Source organism: Diplotaxodon limnothrissa, linkage group LG14 (assembly GCF_057381915.1).
Source record: "Diplotaxodon limnothrissa isolate DT_005_m linkage group LG14, D_limnothrissa_male_GT1.1, whole genome shotgun sequence".
NCBI classification, from domain to species: Eukaryota; Metazoa; Chordata; class Actinopteri; order Cichliformes; family Cichlidae; genus Diplotaxodon; species Diplotaxodon limnothrissa.
This window is the reverse complement of record NC_140609.1, coordinates 28,261,511-28,276,490: the sequence shown is the minus strand read 5'-3', so window position 1 is coordinate 28,276,490 and position 14,980 is coordinate 28,261,511. Positions and strand designations below refer to the sequence as shown.

General features: G+C 39.0%; 2 protein-coding genes across 2 annotated transcripts in view; both read left to right on the top strand.

The window, feature by feature from the left end:
• The first annotated feature begins 825 nt into the window (after window positions 1-825).
• Window positions 826-2,964, top strand: miso1 (mitochondrial inner membrane subdomain organizer 1). Its single transcript, XM_085371112.1, has 5 exons — window positions 826-987; window positions 1,264-1,323; window positions 1,495-1,654; window positions 2,207-2,367; window positions 2,451-2,964. The coding sequence occupies exons 1-5, from the start codon at window positions 826-828 to the stop codon at window positions 2,706-2,708; spliced, it is 801 nt and encodes a 266-aa protein (XP_085227238.1). The 3' UTR covers window positions 2,709-2,964.
• A 1,761-nt stretch (window positions 2,965-4,725) lies between these two features.
• plch1 (phospholipase C, eta 1) overlaps window positions 4,726-14,980 on the top strand; it is a 74,409-nt gene continuing 64,154 nt past the window's right edge. Inside the window, exons 1-2 of the mRNA XM_085370468.1 lie at window positions 4,726-4,759; window positions 14,237-14,347. Of these exons, the coding sequence (XP_085226594.1) occupies window positions 14,269-14,347 (79 nt within the window). The 5' untranslated portion in view covers window positions 4,726-4,759; window positions 14,237-14,268. The remainder of the gene's footprint in view (window positions 4,760-14,236; window positions 14,348-14,980) is intronic.

The following is a 14,980-nucleotide window of genomic DNA, read 5'->3' as shown; positions in this document are numbered from 1 at the left end:
ATAATTAGATGACACGAAGTCATCTAGTTATTATTATTTTTATAATTATTACTGAAATTATTTCAAATGCAAATAAAGAACCAACATTTGCATGAAACACAAACACTGATCCGACTACATACATATAGTTGACAAATTAATATGCAAATATTGGGAAAATGAAGAATAAAGAAAAAACACATTCAGTAGTAATAATTTATTTAAGTGCATTTTTGAAATTTACTTTGAAATTAATATAAACAAACTTTTTCATGCATTGCAACACCCTTAAGAAGCAAACTCAGTTTAATCAAATAAAACTCCTTTGTTCTAGATGAATCTGCAAATATGTTACCGCAGTTTACATTTATGTGTGCATTTCAGAACAGCTGTATTGCAGTCTCAAAATAGAAAAGGCATCAATCACGAGTTAAATCTTCATACTTTTTTTTTTAAAATCTAACAACAACAAAAACAGACATAAACAGATAAATTCAAGGGAATATTTTAAATAATGAAGAAATCTAGGTCAAACTGTGTAGACAAAGATGGATACGTCACTGATCCCAGCGGTGTTCAATAATGTGAACCTCAGCTGCATTTTTGCATGGACAACTTTTTCTCTACCCCCTCCTCAACGTTATTGCAGCGCTAAGTAAACAGCTTCGCCATCCACCGGGCTGGTTATTTTGGTGCTTTTTATGTCACACGGGCTGTGAACTTGATGCTTTCAGACGCATTGGACGTGCACACCTTCCTGTCATTTCCACAGCAGACCACAAGGCGGAGCCTCCGCACGAGCCTTCACTGGTGAAGCGTCCCTCCCCAGAGTGGGCGGGGCTTAGGATGCGTCGAGAAAATGTCAACAACATGCCGCAGACTTCCAGAGAAACAGAAAGTGAGGAGGGAATGAGGGACAGACAACAAAGAAAGGAAGAAACCCCGGTGTCTCATAACATCGTGACTTTAATATCTCAGTTCGCAGATGATAATTTAACGCTCGTGCGGGTAGGAGTCTCCTTTGTTTGAAAACTGCGATGTACAGACAGCATGGTTACTTCACTGTCAGCCTACATCTGCATTTAATCTTTCACTTGTTGGTAGCCTATATGTTGAAAGGAAGGACTGTGGTCTCATGCAAAAGCCTTCATGGCGCTGACCAGATGTCCTTTCTCTAGTTGTCTCCAGCAAAGTATAGTGCTCATGTGCATTATCAGCGACCAGCACTTTAGCCTGGTTGGTAACATCACTCTCATCCCATTACTATTCTCTTGTCTCCCCCAGAATATAAGCACTGGACTGGCCATTGCTGGTGTAATTGTCATAGCAAGGAGTATCAAACTGGTAAGGGAGAAAGACCCTCAAATGTTCAGTTGCACATTCACCCTGCTGATAGGTGTCCACTGTGTGCTATCTCAATTTGCTCTCTCAATTCGACATCCTACTACATAAGATGTCATTTTTTCTGTGTTTTTCTAGAATGAGTCATTCAGTTGTCTTGTTCCACCTCTGTAGATCACAAAATTTCAAGCTGCGTGTGACATCCCCGCACGCTTTATTGAGAGGAACGTCAGCCTTCGTGGGAAAGTCCATTCCATCACAGAGAAAGGATTTAAAGTGGAGCATGTTCCAATTTATCTGCCTGTTATCTCTCCATTACTTTCAAAGTATAAGGGTAATACGGGAGAGAGGAGATCATGAAAGCATGTGCACTATCACACCAGAAATACATGGTCTATACGATTCAGAGCCACTAATCTATGGCTTAGCAGCGTAATTATTGAATCTTTTTGCGCCATAATATAATTGTGGTGTTTTTACTTTGCAAAGTCGGATATATTTTATTAAATTGCCATGACTGAAAGTGGCAGGTAAGCCTGTTAGCTACTATATCAGGTCACAGTAGTCACTGAGCAATGAAATCATAAGGTGCAGCATCAGCTACTTCACAAAGGACACAGATAACACGTTTGCCCCACCTGACTCAAGATTTCAAACCTGATCAGTCATTTAGTATAGAGAGGGTTCAATTTGTCTTTGCATCTAACAACAATTTTTTTTCTTTATTGTTAAATGTAAAATGCAGCATTTCAGTAGTGACACCACTAAACTGTTACATTATGCTCACACTACTAAAAAAAATACAGTTTCAGGCCTTGCTCAAAATTCATATTCTAAACAGAATACATAAAATGTCAGGTAAAGGCTTTGTCTTTCTTCTTTTCAGATGTATCTACATCCCTGCTGCTGGTCCATCTTGCAGGAGTGGAGCTGACACCAGAGGGGAAACTATGGCTGGAGAAGAATGTGGCCCCTTCCCAAATGGTGTGGTTGAAGCTTATCAGCCGAGAGGACGACATATTGTATTGTTTAGTGTCTCAAAGCAGGGTAAGGCAAACTTTATGTGGAAAAGTGAATAATTAATTTCAAGTTATAAAGTGATATTTCCCTGTCTTCTCCCATCTCTCCAGAAGGGGTCATTGAGGAGCTACTGTATGAACGAAGAGGTACTCAGGCTCGGACTGGCTCGCACTGCCCCCGTAGCTGGTGTCCTCCCTGACTCGCGCCTCTACTGGCGTCTCCACAGACGACTGCACAGGGCAGAGGTGAAAGCTGAGAGGAAGGGTCGGGGTATGTGGAAGGAGGACACCCTGTGGGAGAGAACTTCCAAAGCTATCAGGGACAACGCTGTATTCAGACTCATGAAGAGGATCTTTAAAAGAACCTGATGCACCAAGTGAGCGATGATTTCCAAGTCAGAATCCCAAAACCTTTGTTGGAAGTGTGGAAGTGGAAGCCAAAAATGTGATATTTTACATTCCCTTTATTGTGCACTTAGGATTTCTTTAAGTCTTTGATCTGCTTTATTTTCTCTGATACTTAAAAACTATTCCCAAGAAGTACATTTATGCATCAAATCCTTAGTGCACCTGTTGCAAATGATTGAAACATGTTTTACTGTTTCTCAGTCATAAAAAACTTAAAATGATTAAAAAGGTTGTTGAAAGCTCTTCTTCCCTGAGCTTTCATTACCAATTAAACTAGAGCTATACACAGCCTCGTCTGTTGGCGTGTGTGTGTGTGTGCGGGGGGAAACCCCACTAAACTCAAGACGGGGGTGGGGTATTTAATGGTGTTCAAAATAAAGGGGGGTCCACTTGTCCACAGTTGCTATAGAAACACTAAATGTGAAATACAAAGCGACTCCAAGGCTAAACTCTATATTGGTGGCCCCCAAACCCCATGGGAGCCTTATATATTGAGTGTGTGTGTGTGAGGGGGCTTTTAAGTACCTATAAAGAGGGCCCTTTTAGTTGTAATGTGACCAGTACATTTAAGCACTAAGCACAGTGGAAAATGGGAGATCAAATCTATTCTCTTTCAGAACGCTACATGCTGTTATTGTAGGCATGATTGAAAAATCTCATGAATGATATTTATCTGCAAACGTTATTCTAATCAGCATACATCGACACCTGCACCAAAGCTAATTTCCTGTTGAGGATCCTGCTCCTGTTATTGCCTTTTCAATGCCAACATTACACCTTGTGCCTGTGGCTGTTACACATGCTTCATCCGAGCATGGCAGATGAGGAGGAGGAGGTCCTGCAAAAATGAGGCCAGTCAGCGATGCGTCGTGAGGGGTGCGGGGCGGGGGAGTCACAGTGTAGCGAGAGGTGAAGCAGTCAATCCAGTGGGGCACAAGGAGATTAGTGCAGAGGAGGAGGAGGAGGGTCACAGGGGTAGAAGGGGATTTTGAGTTTGAACACAAAGGCAGAAGAGGAGGAGTCACAGTAGTAGGGAAAGGGAGTGAAGGCGGGGGGGGGGGGGGGGGGGGGGGGGGGGGAGTGATGAATCAGATTTCTCTTTTGTTGTGCAAATGTTACTAGCCACTGTTACTGCCTAAGAGGCTGGTGATTGGTGGGCTGGTTTAAATTGTAAGGTGCATTTCAGGCTGATGGCTGTTGCTGCTACACAAACTGTCACTGAGGGAGGAGTGGGAGGGAAACCACGGCTGTGACAGACAGCAGGAGAAGGGCAACGTTTCTAAAGCAAGTGATCACAGAGAGAGTGTGCTGTTTAATCAGGAAGTTTAAATGTTTTAGGTAGCTGTTGGTGTAACTTCTTCTTGTATCTCAATTAAATAATGGCAATTTTATATTTTTGGAGATAGCTGAGCAGTACTGACATATAGTAAATAGTTCAAAATTAGTTTCCAGGTAACCAGGGAGCCTTGATTTAGAGGAGCCTGTTTCTTATACATTACCAGAAACGTTGATGACTGTTACAGTGTCCAGTATACTACAGTTAACATTTTGTGCAGATAAAGAAAAATAGAAACAGATATGTCTTACTGGAGAAAGCATTAGTAAAGACGCCAGCTTACGGAGGCTTATGCCTTTAAAGGTTGAAGTATATAAAAAGCCCATTGTGTCTTTTTAGTTTTAACTTATGTAAATCAAAATCTGAGTAAATTATGAAACACGGTCCACTCCGAAATCCATTCCAGGCTTTCCACAGTTTACTAGTCCCACACCAGTAGTAGTCATTTGAAAAGGCACCATGCTTGATCTAGTGGTGGGTTCTTACCCACACAGTGAAGTTGTTGGAGTCTTCCCTGCCTTAAACCAGACCACTGGGACTATAACAGATTTACACTAGTGCCTAATGCTATGGAAGTCCAGAGCCTGAAGGACTGCTGTATTACTACCAGTGAAAGTGGCCCGATTTTGTGAAGAAGGACAACTTAACTTCAAAATCAGAAACTGGAGTAAAAGACGTAAGTGGGCTGATAGATTCTTTCTTTCTTAAAAAAATACGGCAAGACAGCAACTCATTAACTGTTACTAACTTAAAAGGCTTACTTCCCAACGGTGCACTTTAAGACTAAAACAATCTGCACTCACTCTGCTGTCACTTTAAATGTACTGTTGTTAGGACATTGTATGCAGTATCCAAGCAGCTGTGCACCTGTTAAACCTGTGTGTCTACCTGCACACAAGCTCTATAAAACCAAAACTCAAGACATTTCCATCCTTATCTTTATTGTCCTGCTCCAGGTAAGACAGAGTCAGGCTTAAAACATATCTCGGATCACTTTGACGAAAACAAAGTGAATAGCCTCATGTGATCATTTTTACATTTCAGTCTTGTTCTTTGGCTTGAATGCTGCCGTAGTCAGTAATTAATCAGTGTGACCGATTAAACATTTCTGTGACATTCAATTTTGGCCACTTGCTCTTTGCCATGCGAGCTTTAACAACACAGATTTGCAGCAGGGCAGCATAACAAAGGCCTTTATTACACTCAGCCGGTAGCCATCCCCGAAAAAAAGAGATGGGGCACTCCCCCATCCCAGAGCATACTCCTTGGGGATTTTTGATTTGATTTGAGTGGGTTATTGTGAGTGGCTGGCCTATGTGAAAGGCAAAGGGATTTAAAGACACAGGGAGCACAAAGTAACTCTCCTCACTGGTGCTACTGCCTCATAAACTTTACAGAATGCTGTCAGCTTTTAATACAGGGACTGTCTTTGTGTGCTTACTGGATGAAGTATACGCGGACGGGTGACAAATTAAAGGAAAAATGTTAACCTGTGTAATGAGAGTGTCCGAATGTGGGGAACATTTTAATGGTAAAGTCTGGGTTTCTGTAACCTGCGATAAAACATTTCTATCATCATTGGAGTGGTGTCTTTTATGATGACAATACCGCATCCACAAGAAACAAAGTGTCATTAAAGCTTGACAAAGTTGACACAGTTTGACAAAGTGCTGATGAGAGGTAAAAGGGTGTCACATAGCTTAAATAAGTTCAGCTGCTTTTTTCCCAAGCCATTTAGAAAACAACACAAAGCTAATCAATAAAACACTAAAATAAATAAATAGAAGGTAAGAACACTTTGATCTAATTTTAAGACATATTTCAAAACAGGCAGTGAGGAAGCCGTCCTACCATGGGCAGAGAGGTCATTCAACAATTTTGGTCCATAAGGTTAGACTGAGCTCGCTATGCCCAAGTTGGAAATATCTGTTGAAAAAAAAAGGTAATCCATGTTCCCCAAAGACTTAATATAGCATAGAATGTAGAATGGCAAAGCACAGTGAAACTACACTAGCAACCCGGTATGTTGTTTTTTTTATCTTTAATTTGTCAGCATACTATAAACTGTCATTAGTATATCATTTTTTCATGTGCAGTTCTGTCTTGTTGAGCTTAGTTTTCTATTGAATGAGTCAGCTGTGTTTTTCATCTTCTGTCACAATAAACACGCACTGGCAACAGCTATAACACTTTGCATCTATTCTATCACACACCCACATGCACTGTAAAAGCTGTGTGTGTGTGTGTGTGTGTGTGTGTGTGTGTGTGTGTGTGTGTGTGTGTGTGTGTGTGTGTGTGTGTGTGAAGGAATGCATCAGCCGTAAAGTGACTCCTTGTGTTGTGTGAGTTAAAGTATTGTGAACAGTGTATCAGCTTGCTGGTGTTGGGTTGTAGGACTGGAAACATGATTCCTTGTGAGTGCCGGGATCACTCATGATCATGAATAATTTACATTTGTTGGTGGAAAAGAAAGGATGAGGTGATAAAGTGAACAGCTGAGGACTGAACTTTGTTAATTTTGTGAGAATAACTTTCTAACAATTTTCAGTCAACTATGCTGTAAAATGCATAACCGCAACTTGCGCAAAAACACTTGTTCCTCATATCAGTTTCCTCACATTGAAATGAGAAATCATCTGCGACATCTATCTGCTAAAGTAGGACAGTCTGGAAAATGGACTGGCGTTATTATAGCACCTTTCTTCTTAAGTCAAGCACTCAAAGTACTTCCTACTGCAAATCTTATTACACACACACACACACACACACACACACACACACACACACACACACACACACAGGAGCAACTTGGGGTTCAGTATCTTCCCCAAGGATACTTTGACATAGGATGGGAGAAGCCAGAAACCAGAGACTGGCTTTCCAATTGGTAAATGAGTTGCTCTTCCACCTGAGCAACAGTGGCCCTAGTCTGAGTCTAACCTGAGAGTGGGAAGAATCAGGAGGGGGAGTTGAGGGATGGCTTTGCTTGACATAAGCATGACTTCTAACCCTTACCCAACACTCAATTCAATGGTAAAGCATGGAAACCTTACCACACACACAAGTTCTCCACACAGATTTTCACTATTCAATTGAGACTGAGATCATAAAATTTTCGAAGATAACAGTAAATTCTGATATTGGTATTAATATATTCAATATATATATTAAGTGTATAGTAAAAGTATACCATATTTCTTTTTATGATTCTAAAAATACACATTTTTCCAACTATTATTGCGACCATGTGTTTATGCTAATCTAGCCATTCAGTTTCCCCTTGTGGTCTGTGGATGGACACGTTGTCATACTCCCAGAAACATTTTCCATCTGGGTAGACATATTTTAAAAGTGATTATTCAGAACAATTTTGAATTGATTTGCAATAACCTGAACTCTTAGAACAAAATCATTCCCCCTACACCAACACAAGTCCTCTGACTGTAGGAGTGAAGTGCCCAGGCTTTTCTTATAATTTATCACCTGTCTGTGGTTGGACTTATCCTGCTGACCCCTCTGTAACCTCAAGTTCCGCCCCGTATCCTTATCAGGTCAAAGCTCCGTGAAGCAGCTCTGACTGGGCAATTTAGATGTTATAACTTCCTTGTCCTTCCTCGTGGTCTGGTTAAAATATCTTACAGTTGTTTAAAGAATGAGTTCACTTGTCAGCCAACTGAACCACACAACTCTATGCACAGACATAAACACCCAAATTAGAAACGTATACTTAAACCTGTTTGAAAAAAACAAACACATTTCTAGTTTGTAATAATGTATTAAACAATACATTACAGTGTACAGTATTCATAAGTGTTCAAATGCCAATTCTTTGACTTTTGTTCCCCATACTTCCAGTGCAGTCTGTAATAACGCATTACTGGATTAGTAGATCACTCAGCCCTTTACTATAAAGCTATCTGTCTATCCATCAGCATACCAAGTCTGTTTACTCTGTTCTGATAGCTGCTCAACAAGAAATTGCAAGGTACTCATTGACCACGGAGGGTTTACAAGTAGTGTGCTATTAGGATCCCTTTTATTCCCATTGGAGTTGTAGTTAAGGTCAGTGTTTAGAGAGTAACACATCTGTCTTCGGTATGAGCAGAACACCTCTGCTTGTGTTCATGGAATCAGTTTTATGGCGTCTATTTACAGATTTCAGGATAATATACGGTAGAGTAAAGCAATCTGACAAACTATGTACTCTGTGTAAGTGTAGCTGTACTAACTCTAAACATGACTGACAGATGGCCTCATGAGATAAAACAGAACAATCATTGTATGTCTCATTATTCGTGTCTGAGCAGCAAACTCTTTGTAATGTGTCAGTATGGCGTAACAGATGCTGCTCTTTGTGTCACAGTCATGAGAAGGGGACATTGTTCAGTGTACTGATATAAGGGCACATATTTTAGTCATGTCTCAAGAACGTTGCAAGTGGCCTTCAAGAAAAAAAAACCTCCCATTTTCTTGGAACATGATGCTGTGTTTTGCCCTTTAATATCACTGCCCCCAAAACTATTTTGTTCTAGTCCTGTGGAGCTTTTCATTAGCACTATTCATGTAAAGCATGGTTTCACTGCCGTTCAAATAAACTGGTGGTGCATACTGTGTTCAGGGTGTCCCCAAAATCAAATATTTTAATTCCTCAAAAAATAATCTCAGTCTCACTATAGACATTATGCTTAGCGTAAGGACTTTTTCATAACCACTAATCCAGATCATACAGAAACATATCAATGACTAACCTCATTCTCTTGGCTTACATTTTATCCATTTTCTGTGTCCTCAACCTATTTTTTCTGCCTCTGCGATATGGGGACACCCACACTGTTACTGAAAACTATAAAACCCTCTTCCTTCATCTTTCCTGTGCTAATGTTCATTATTAACCCAACTATAGATCTGCGACTGACCAAGAGGTAGCAGGTATGTTAACCCTCCAAATCATCAGTGCTATTTACATGTCCGACTTCCTTTACTTCCACAGTTAGGCAGTACTGTACATGTTTGATTATTTGTTCATTTATTTATTTATTTTAAGGAATATTTCTGTTAGATTAGGTAGATTGTCTAAATTACAGCTTTATTCTAATTTCTTTCAACCTCAAAAATCCTGCTTTTTATGGATGTCTTGACATTATACTTAGTTGTATAGCCTGGGAGAAGAGTAATACTATATGTACTGGAGTTAAAGGAGCATTTAGACATGGGGATGGCTGACAACATCTAATGTATTAAAACACGTGCAAACATCTGTGGACATACAGTATGTATGGCACAAATAGAATTTCTAACCAGCATAAAAATTAGTAACTGACCACCTTTATTCTCCAACACAGGGTGAACTCTCTCAGGGAAGCTTTCATTGTAATTTCTTAAATAGTCTTCAGGAATAGTTTTCCAGGCTTATTGAGGCACATTCAAAGCCTTTTTGTTCTGTTCTCTGTCAAGATGATCCCACACTGCTTCAGTAATGTTGAGATCTAGGCTTTGGCGAGGACAGCCCATGACTGATAGCGTTCCATTGTGTGTTTTTCATTTTCGGTATTCTTTTACTGCACTGACAGTATGTTTGGGATCATTATTATACAGAGAAATCAAGCTGTTGCCTGTCAGTTGCTTTCCAAATGGTGGTATTGCATGATTATTGCATGATGGATCAAAGTCTGATGGCTCTTCACTGCGTCCATAGTTCCATCAATTTTGACAAAATCTCGAACACCACTGGAGATCCAAACCATGACAGAGCCTCCACCGTGTTTTACAGATGGCTGCAGACTCTCACTGCTGAACCTTTCTCCTGACCATACTGATGAGGTTTAACCAAAAACTTTTACATTTTGATTCATTAGTCCATAACACCTCTTGCCACTGATTTTCAGTCTGGTTCTCGTGTCAAACTTTGGCCTTTTCTTCCTGTGTTTTTTCCTGTAACAAATGGCTTCATGACAGCCACCATTGCAATGAGACCATTTCTAATGAAACTTCAAAAAACGTAAGATATTGTTTATCTATATATAGTTTTATAGCCATGACACTTGTTATTTTGTTCACCACATCCAGTTTTGTCAAAATGTTTGACAACTCAATGTTTGACTGGCTAACAGCTCCTTGGAAATCATCTTTTTGGTGCCAAAATGTAAATTTTTGACTGTCAAACTTTATTATGTTTGTTGTTTTTCATAATTTCAACTAAAGGGGACTAAATTATATCTTTGTACCAAAAGACACAATTTAAAACTTGTTCTTTGCCAAGTTGTCTCTTTTGTGTAGACACAACATTGGTTCACCCGCTTGAGTAGCAGCCTTTTGAGGTTCATTCCTCTTGAAATGGTCAGATACAAGAATTGGATTGAAAATGAGTAAATACAGGCCACAGTCCAAAGAAAAACTTCAGATCTTCAGAAACACTGGAGAAATGCTGTTGCAGATCACTTGATTTGAATGGAAAAAGTAAACTGGATGAAAGAGAGGCAATGAGGCAAGGCACTGTGAAACATGCATATGCACAACAATTTCACAGAAAATCCAACATGTGTACTATACGCAGAAATCAGTCTGATGCAAAAAGCAATGAAAATCAATGAAAAGGTAATTTTGTAAACTATGTTACAACCCAGTCTCACACTGGCAATAAAATATGCAATGAATGCTTTAAAACTGCTTCATATTCTCACAAACAAAAATCTTTATGTTGGAGTAAACTCTCAGAGCAGGTGCAGAAAATGGCATGGGCCTGTGGTTTTGTTATAATTTCAACATACACACTGCTCCGCATCCTGAATATGTGACCATTTGTGTTGTTCCTGATCTGTTATACTGTTACCTCACAAAACAAAAAAATCGATTATATATCTAAAACCTTTAGATGCACCTAAACCCTTAAACAACTGCAGGATACTTTAAGTATTATCAGACAAGATTATCTAAACCATTTCATTTGATGCTAAATTTGAAAAGGAATGGTTATGCAATGACTGTAATTTACCATTATAGCAAGGAACTGTTAGAAAACACTAGAAAAAAAAATACTCTAATGAACTAAAATAAAATAAGAATTTAGAGGAAGGTTTAATATTTGGGGCATTCATGAATGTGTATTGAGACTCTTGGTGTGTCTAGGACTGAGAGCCAACAGCTTTCAACAGTTCTTTTTTTTTTTTTATTGTAATACTGTACTGATTTTCCTAAACATTGCCTCTGACATATACCCTCCAAACAATAATAATTAAAAATACTAAAACTAACACTCAAAATGAATCAAAAAGTAAACTAAGGCTAAACATTTTCAAACAAAAATTAAGCTGAAATGAGTTAACATGCTCTGGAAATTAACTGAAACTAAACTGACTTAAAGACAGAAAGTTAAAATGAAATTAAAATGAAAAAACTGATTAGAAAATACAAAACTATAATAACTCTGATTAGATCTCACCCTGGAGATTTAACCCACATCCACAAGCAGAGGCTTCAACATGCTACAGGTAACCTCTGCATTAGCACTGCATGCATAAAACATCAATGTATTTGGAGCTGGCTCTAAATAAAAAAAAGACTGGACAAGTGGAAGTATTGAAATGCTGCACACATATATTTGAGGTAATCTTACTCTGGTATGATTTAAATAGCTACTACAATGAAGCTTTTCACTTGCGGATATCTTTGACCTACTTCCTGTCAGGACCTGAAATAGGCAGTTTGGCAGTGAAATATCTATTTTTAAGCTGCTCTCTCTCCCAGTCAGTAGCCCAATGGAAAAGAAAGAATGGACTGTACTCCCCTGAGGTTTTTGCACTCTATGGTTAAGTAGGGTACTACAGTTATGCAGTAATAAGACTCATTTTACTAACTCACAAGACATGAGCATGACAGTACCCCCACACACATGCACAAACAGCTGAATGATGATGCAACGATGCTTATTATTTTGCATATAAACATGCTTAGCTCGGCTTAGAGCAAAGACCGCAAATGCAGTAATTTACAGGGAAGGTCTTGTTTGTTTAGTACAAAAAACCCTACTGTTTGCTTCTTGGATACCTCCCAATGATGGTAAGTCTTGATATACCCAGCCACTGTACAACTCATTTTTACATTTAATTTGGTTTGTTTTTAACAATTAACGGATGATTTCTGTACTAATTAGTAAACTTTTGAGGTGGTGGGGTATAGAAGTTTTATGTTAATATAGAGCTAGTGCGCTATCCTGCTTCCTGCTGTTTTCAGTGTGCTGAGCTATTGTTTCTCAGTACCTATCTGTGTAGCTTTACATTTAATATTCGTGTTTTCATTTATAATATCTTCTGGTGAGAAAGTGTCTAAATTGTGCTATGTTTTCTTCAAACTGACAAGACCCTGTTTGTGGTTCTGTCTCAGAAACACCACTTACTAAAAGAATTGTCAGTTCAGATGGTCATTGCATTGTTGATATCATTTTGCTATGCGCCTTTGCACAGCATTTATAACGTCTGCTGACTTGTAAGTGCAAACGTGGTGAGTTCTTGCCATGTGATTTGTCTTTTTTTCGTAATCTATCTGCATTGCAACCTGACATCCCGTTAAAGCTGTGCAAACAATATCCCCCATCATCTACCTCAGCTGCTCAACTCCTGTCTCTAATTTGGACTCTGTTATGAAAACAAACAGAATTTAGGAACATTATTCTATAATTAAGCAGTAAGTCTCTTAGGGGCTGCGCTCTACAGTGAATTCAGAGCCCCTAAGAGACTTTGCTGACATAAGGTGGAGCAGAGCTGGAGAGAAGCCTCAGATTTTTGTGCTTTTGGCATGAAGGCAATGCAAAAGTTGTCTCATCTCCTTTAATTAAAAAGCTTTTTTGTTGAGCAGGAATAATGACACAAATTCAAAGCCGTGTTCCGCCAACTACCAGTGCACTAGGCTGCACTGATTAGCTGAAATATGTGCTATCAAAGCTTTCCTTAACTCCTTTCTGTGCCTTTGTTGTTCTTCCTGAAACACTTTCTTTGTTGTTTTCCTCCACACCCTGAAGTAAAAGGTGAATATCTGTGCTTTCATATGGTTTGTGCTTAAGTCAGTTGTTTCTATTACATATAATTTTCTTTCTTTAAATATCTTGTAAAGTTAACTTCCCGCAGCAGCAGTTACCAGTGCATACCTAAACAATAAATGTACGATCTGACTGATTGTTGAAAGTGTAGTATTCCAGTTGTCTGCTACAAGAAGAGTTAAAAAATTGAAACTGTTCCACTGACACTACAAGGCACTGACATTTTTGGATTATGCACATTCTGACTTGAATGACACGGATCTCGTATTAATAGGACACATAAGTCTTGGTCCATGTGGTCTATGATAAACACCATTCACATTACAGGTCCGTTTTAAAACAAGGTGGTTGCAGGATCACAGGAAAGTACTTTCACCTTCAAGACACTTGACCCTTGAGCTCTGTGTGTTTCAACAGTCAACTCTCCTCAGGTCAGCTGAAACCAGACGGCAATAACTGTCTCAGGGGCTCCAAGCCTTTTCAGAACTACACACCTTTGGTGTGTGTTTGTATGTGTGTGTAGTATGATGCAATAAATCAAAGAAAGACAGATGAGCAACAGGTGGGAAATCACTAAGAGCTGCCATGGAAATGGTAGGAATGAAAGGTAATCTGGAGGAAGTAAAGGGAAAAGAAGAGAAACGGAAAGAAGATAAATGGGAACACATGTTGAGAAGTAGATGGGAAAAATCAAAGGAGACAAAAAACTGAACGAAGAGAGCTGGCTAGAGAAACGGGACCTAGTTGGTGAATGCAGAGCAGGCGAGACAGCAGGGAGCCTGGGTCGTGTCTAAATAGCAACAATCGGATAATTTAATTCAATTCAAGCTTTGATTGCAGAAGCAGGAAAGGACTACTGAAAGATTACTTTCATGTTGACTTTTGCCATTATTGTAATTACATCTCCATGTCCAGAAAGCATTTAGTCTTTAAACCTTCAATAAGCCTTATTTTAAAATGGAATCACTTGCTGTTTGAAGATTTGTGACTTGGCTCACAGCTATGGACCTGCAGTAGATTTATTTTATTATATAACATATATCATCATATTACTTTTTACATTTATCCAGATTTCTGCAAACATGTTGAGACAACATAATCCAATTGTCCTCTCCTTCATAGGTCATCCAGTTGTTTCTTCTCCTCTTCTCAAAATGAGCTCCTGGGTGGTGAACAGGAAAGGAGAGCCGCAGTACCGACGGCACTTCTTGGCAGACAATAGCATTTTTCACGGTAAATATCAAATAGAAACATACACAATATTCTGACACCTGCATGTCTTGAGAATGGACACTAGAGGGAGATGCATTGCCAAAAAAAGTGCTTCAAGTAATATCAGACTAGAATCAGACTGCAAAGCCAATACAACAAAACCTCCCTATTATTGTGTAAAAAAAGACAGCTGCAAGCAACTGACTCAGTGCATAACATACATGGAAAAACTGTTCATAGATGTTTGTGTTGGCAGGTTATTGGACTTTCTTTTATTGCTTTCTTTCTTTTATTGATGAAAAGCATCTCTTTGCCTTCCATGAATTTCTCACCATGGAAAAGAGTACCTGTGAAGTTAAAACAAGATATCTCTTATCTGTTTCTCACATTTCCATCAGTACAAGGTAATGTGTTTATGAAGCTGTTACCAAAGCAATGATTTTCAAACCATTTAATAATATACATAATTGGAATGATCACAGAGACAACATATCAAATGTTGAAACTGACTGATATGTTGTAACTGCTTGTGTTTTTAAAACATATATTTTTGATGACAGTAACATTTTTCGAAGATGTTGGGACAATGGCAACAAGGGATCATAAAATAATAATTTGAATAATTTGACTACTGATTAGGTTAATTTGTAAGAG

Bases quoted from the DNA above. Each gene is read 5' to 3' on its own strand.
- miso1 (XM_085371112.1), top strand. From the start codon at position 826: ATGCGTCGAGAAAATGTCAACAACATGCCGCAGACTTCCAGAGAAACA. The intron at 988-1,263 runs GTAGGAGTCTCC...TGTCTCCCCCAG, and splicing joins ATAATTTAACGCTCGTGCGG to AATATAAGCACTGGACTGGC. The intron at 1,324-1,494 runs GTAAGGGAGAAA...CCACCTCTGTAG, and splicing joins TAGCAAGGAGTATCAAACTG to ATCACAAAATTTCAAGCTGC.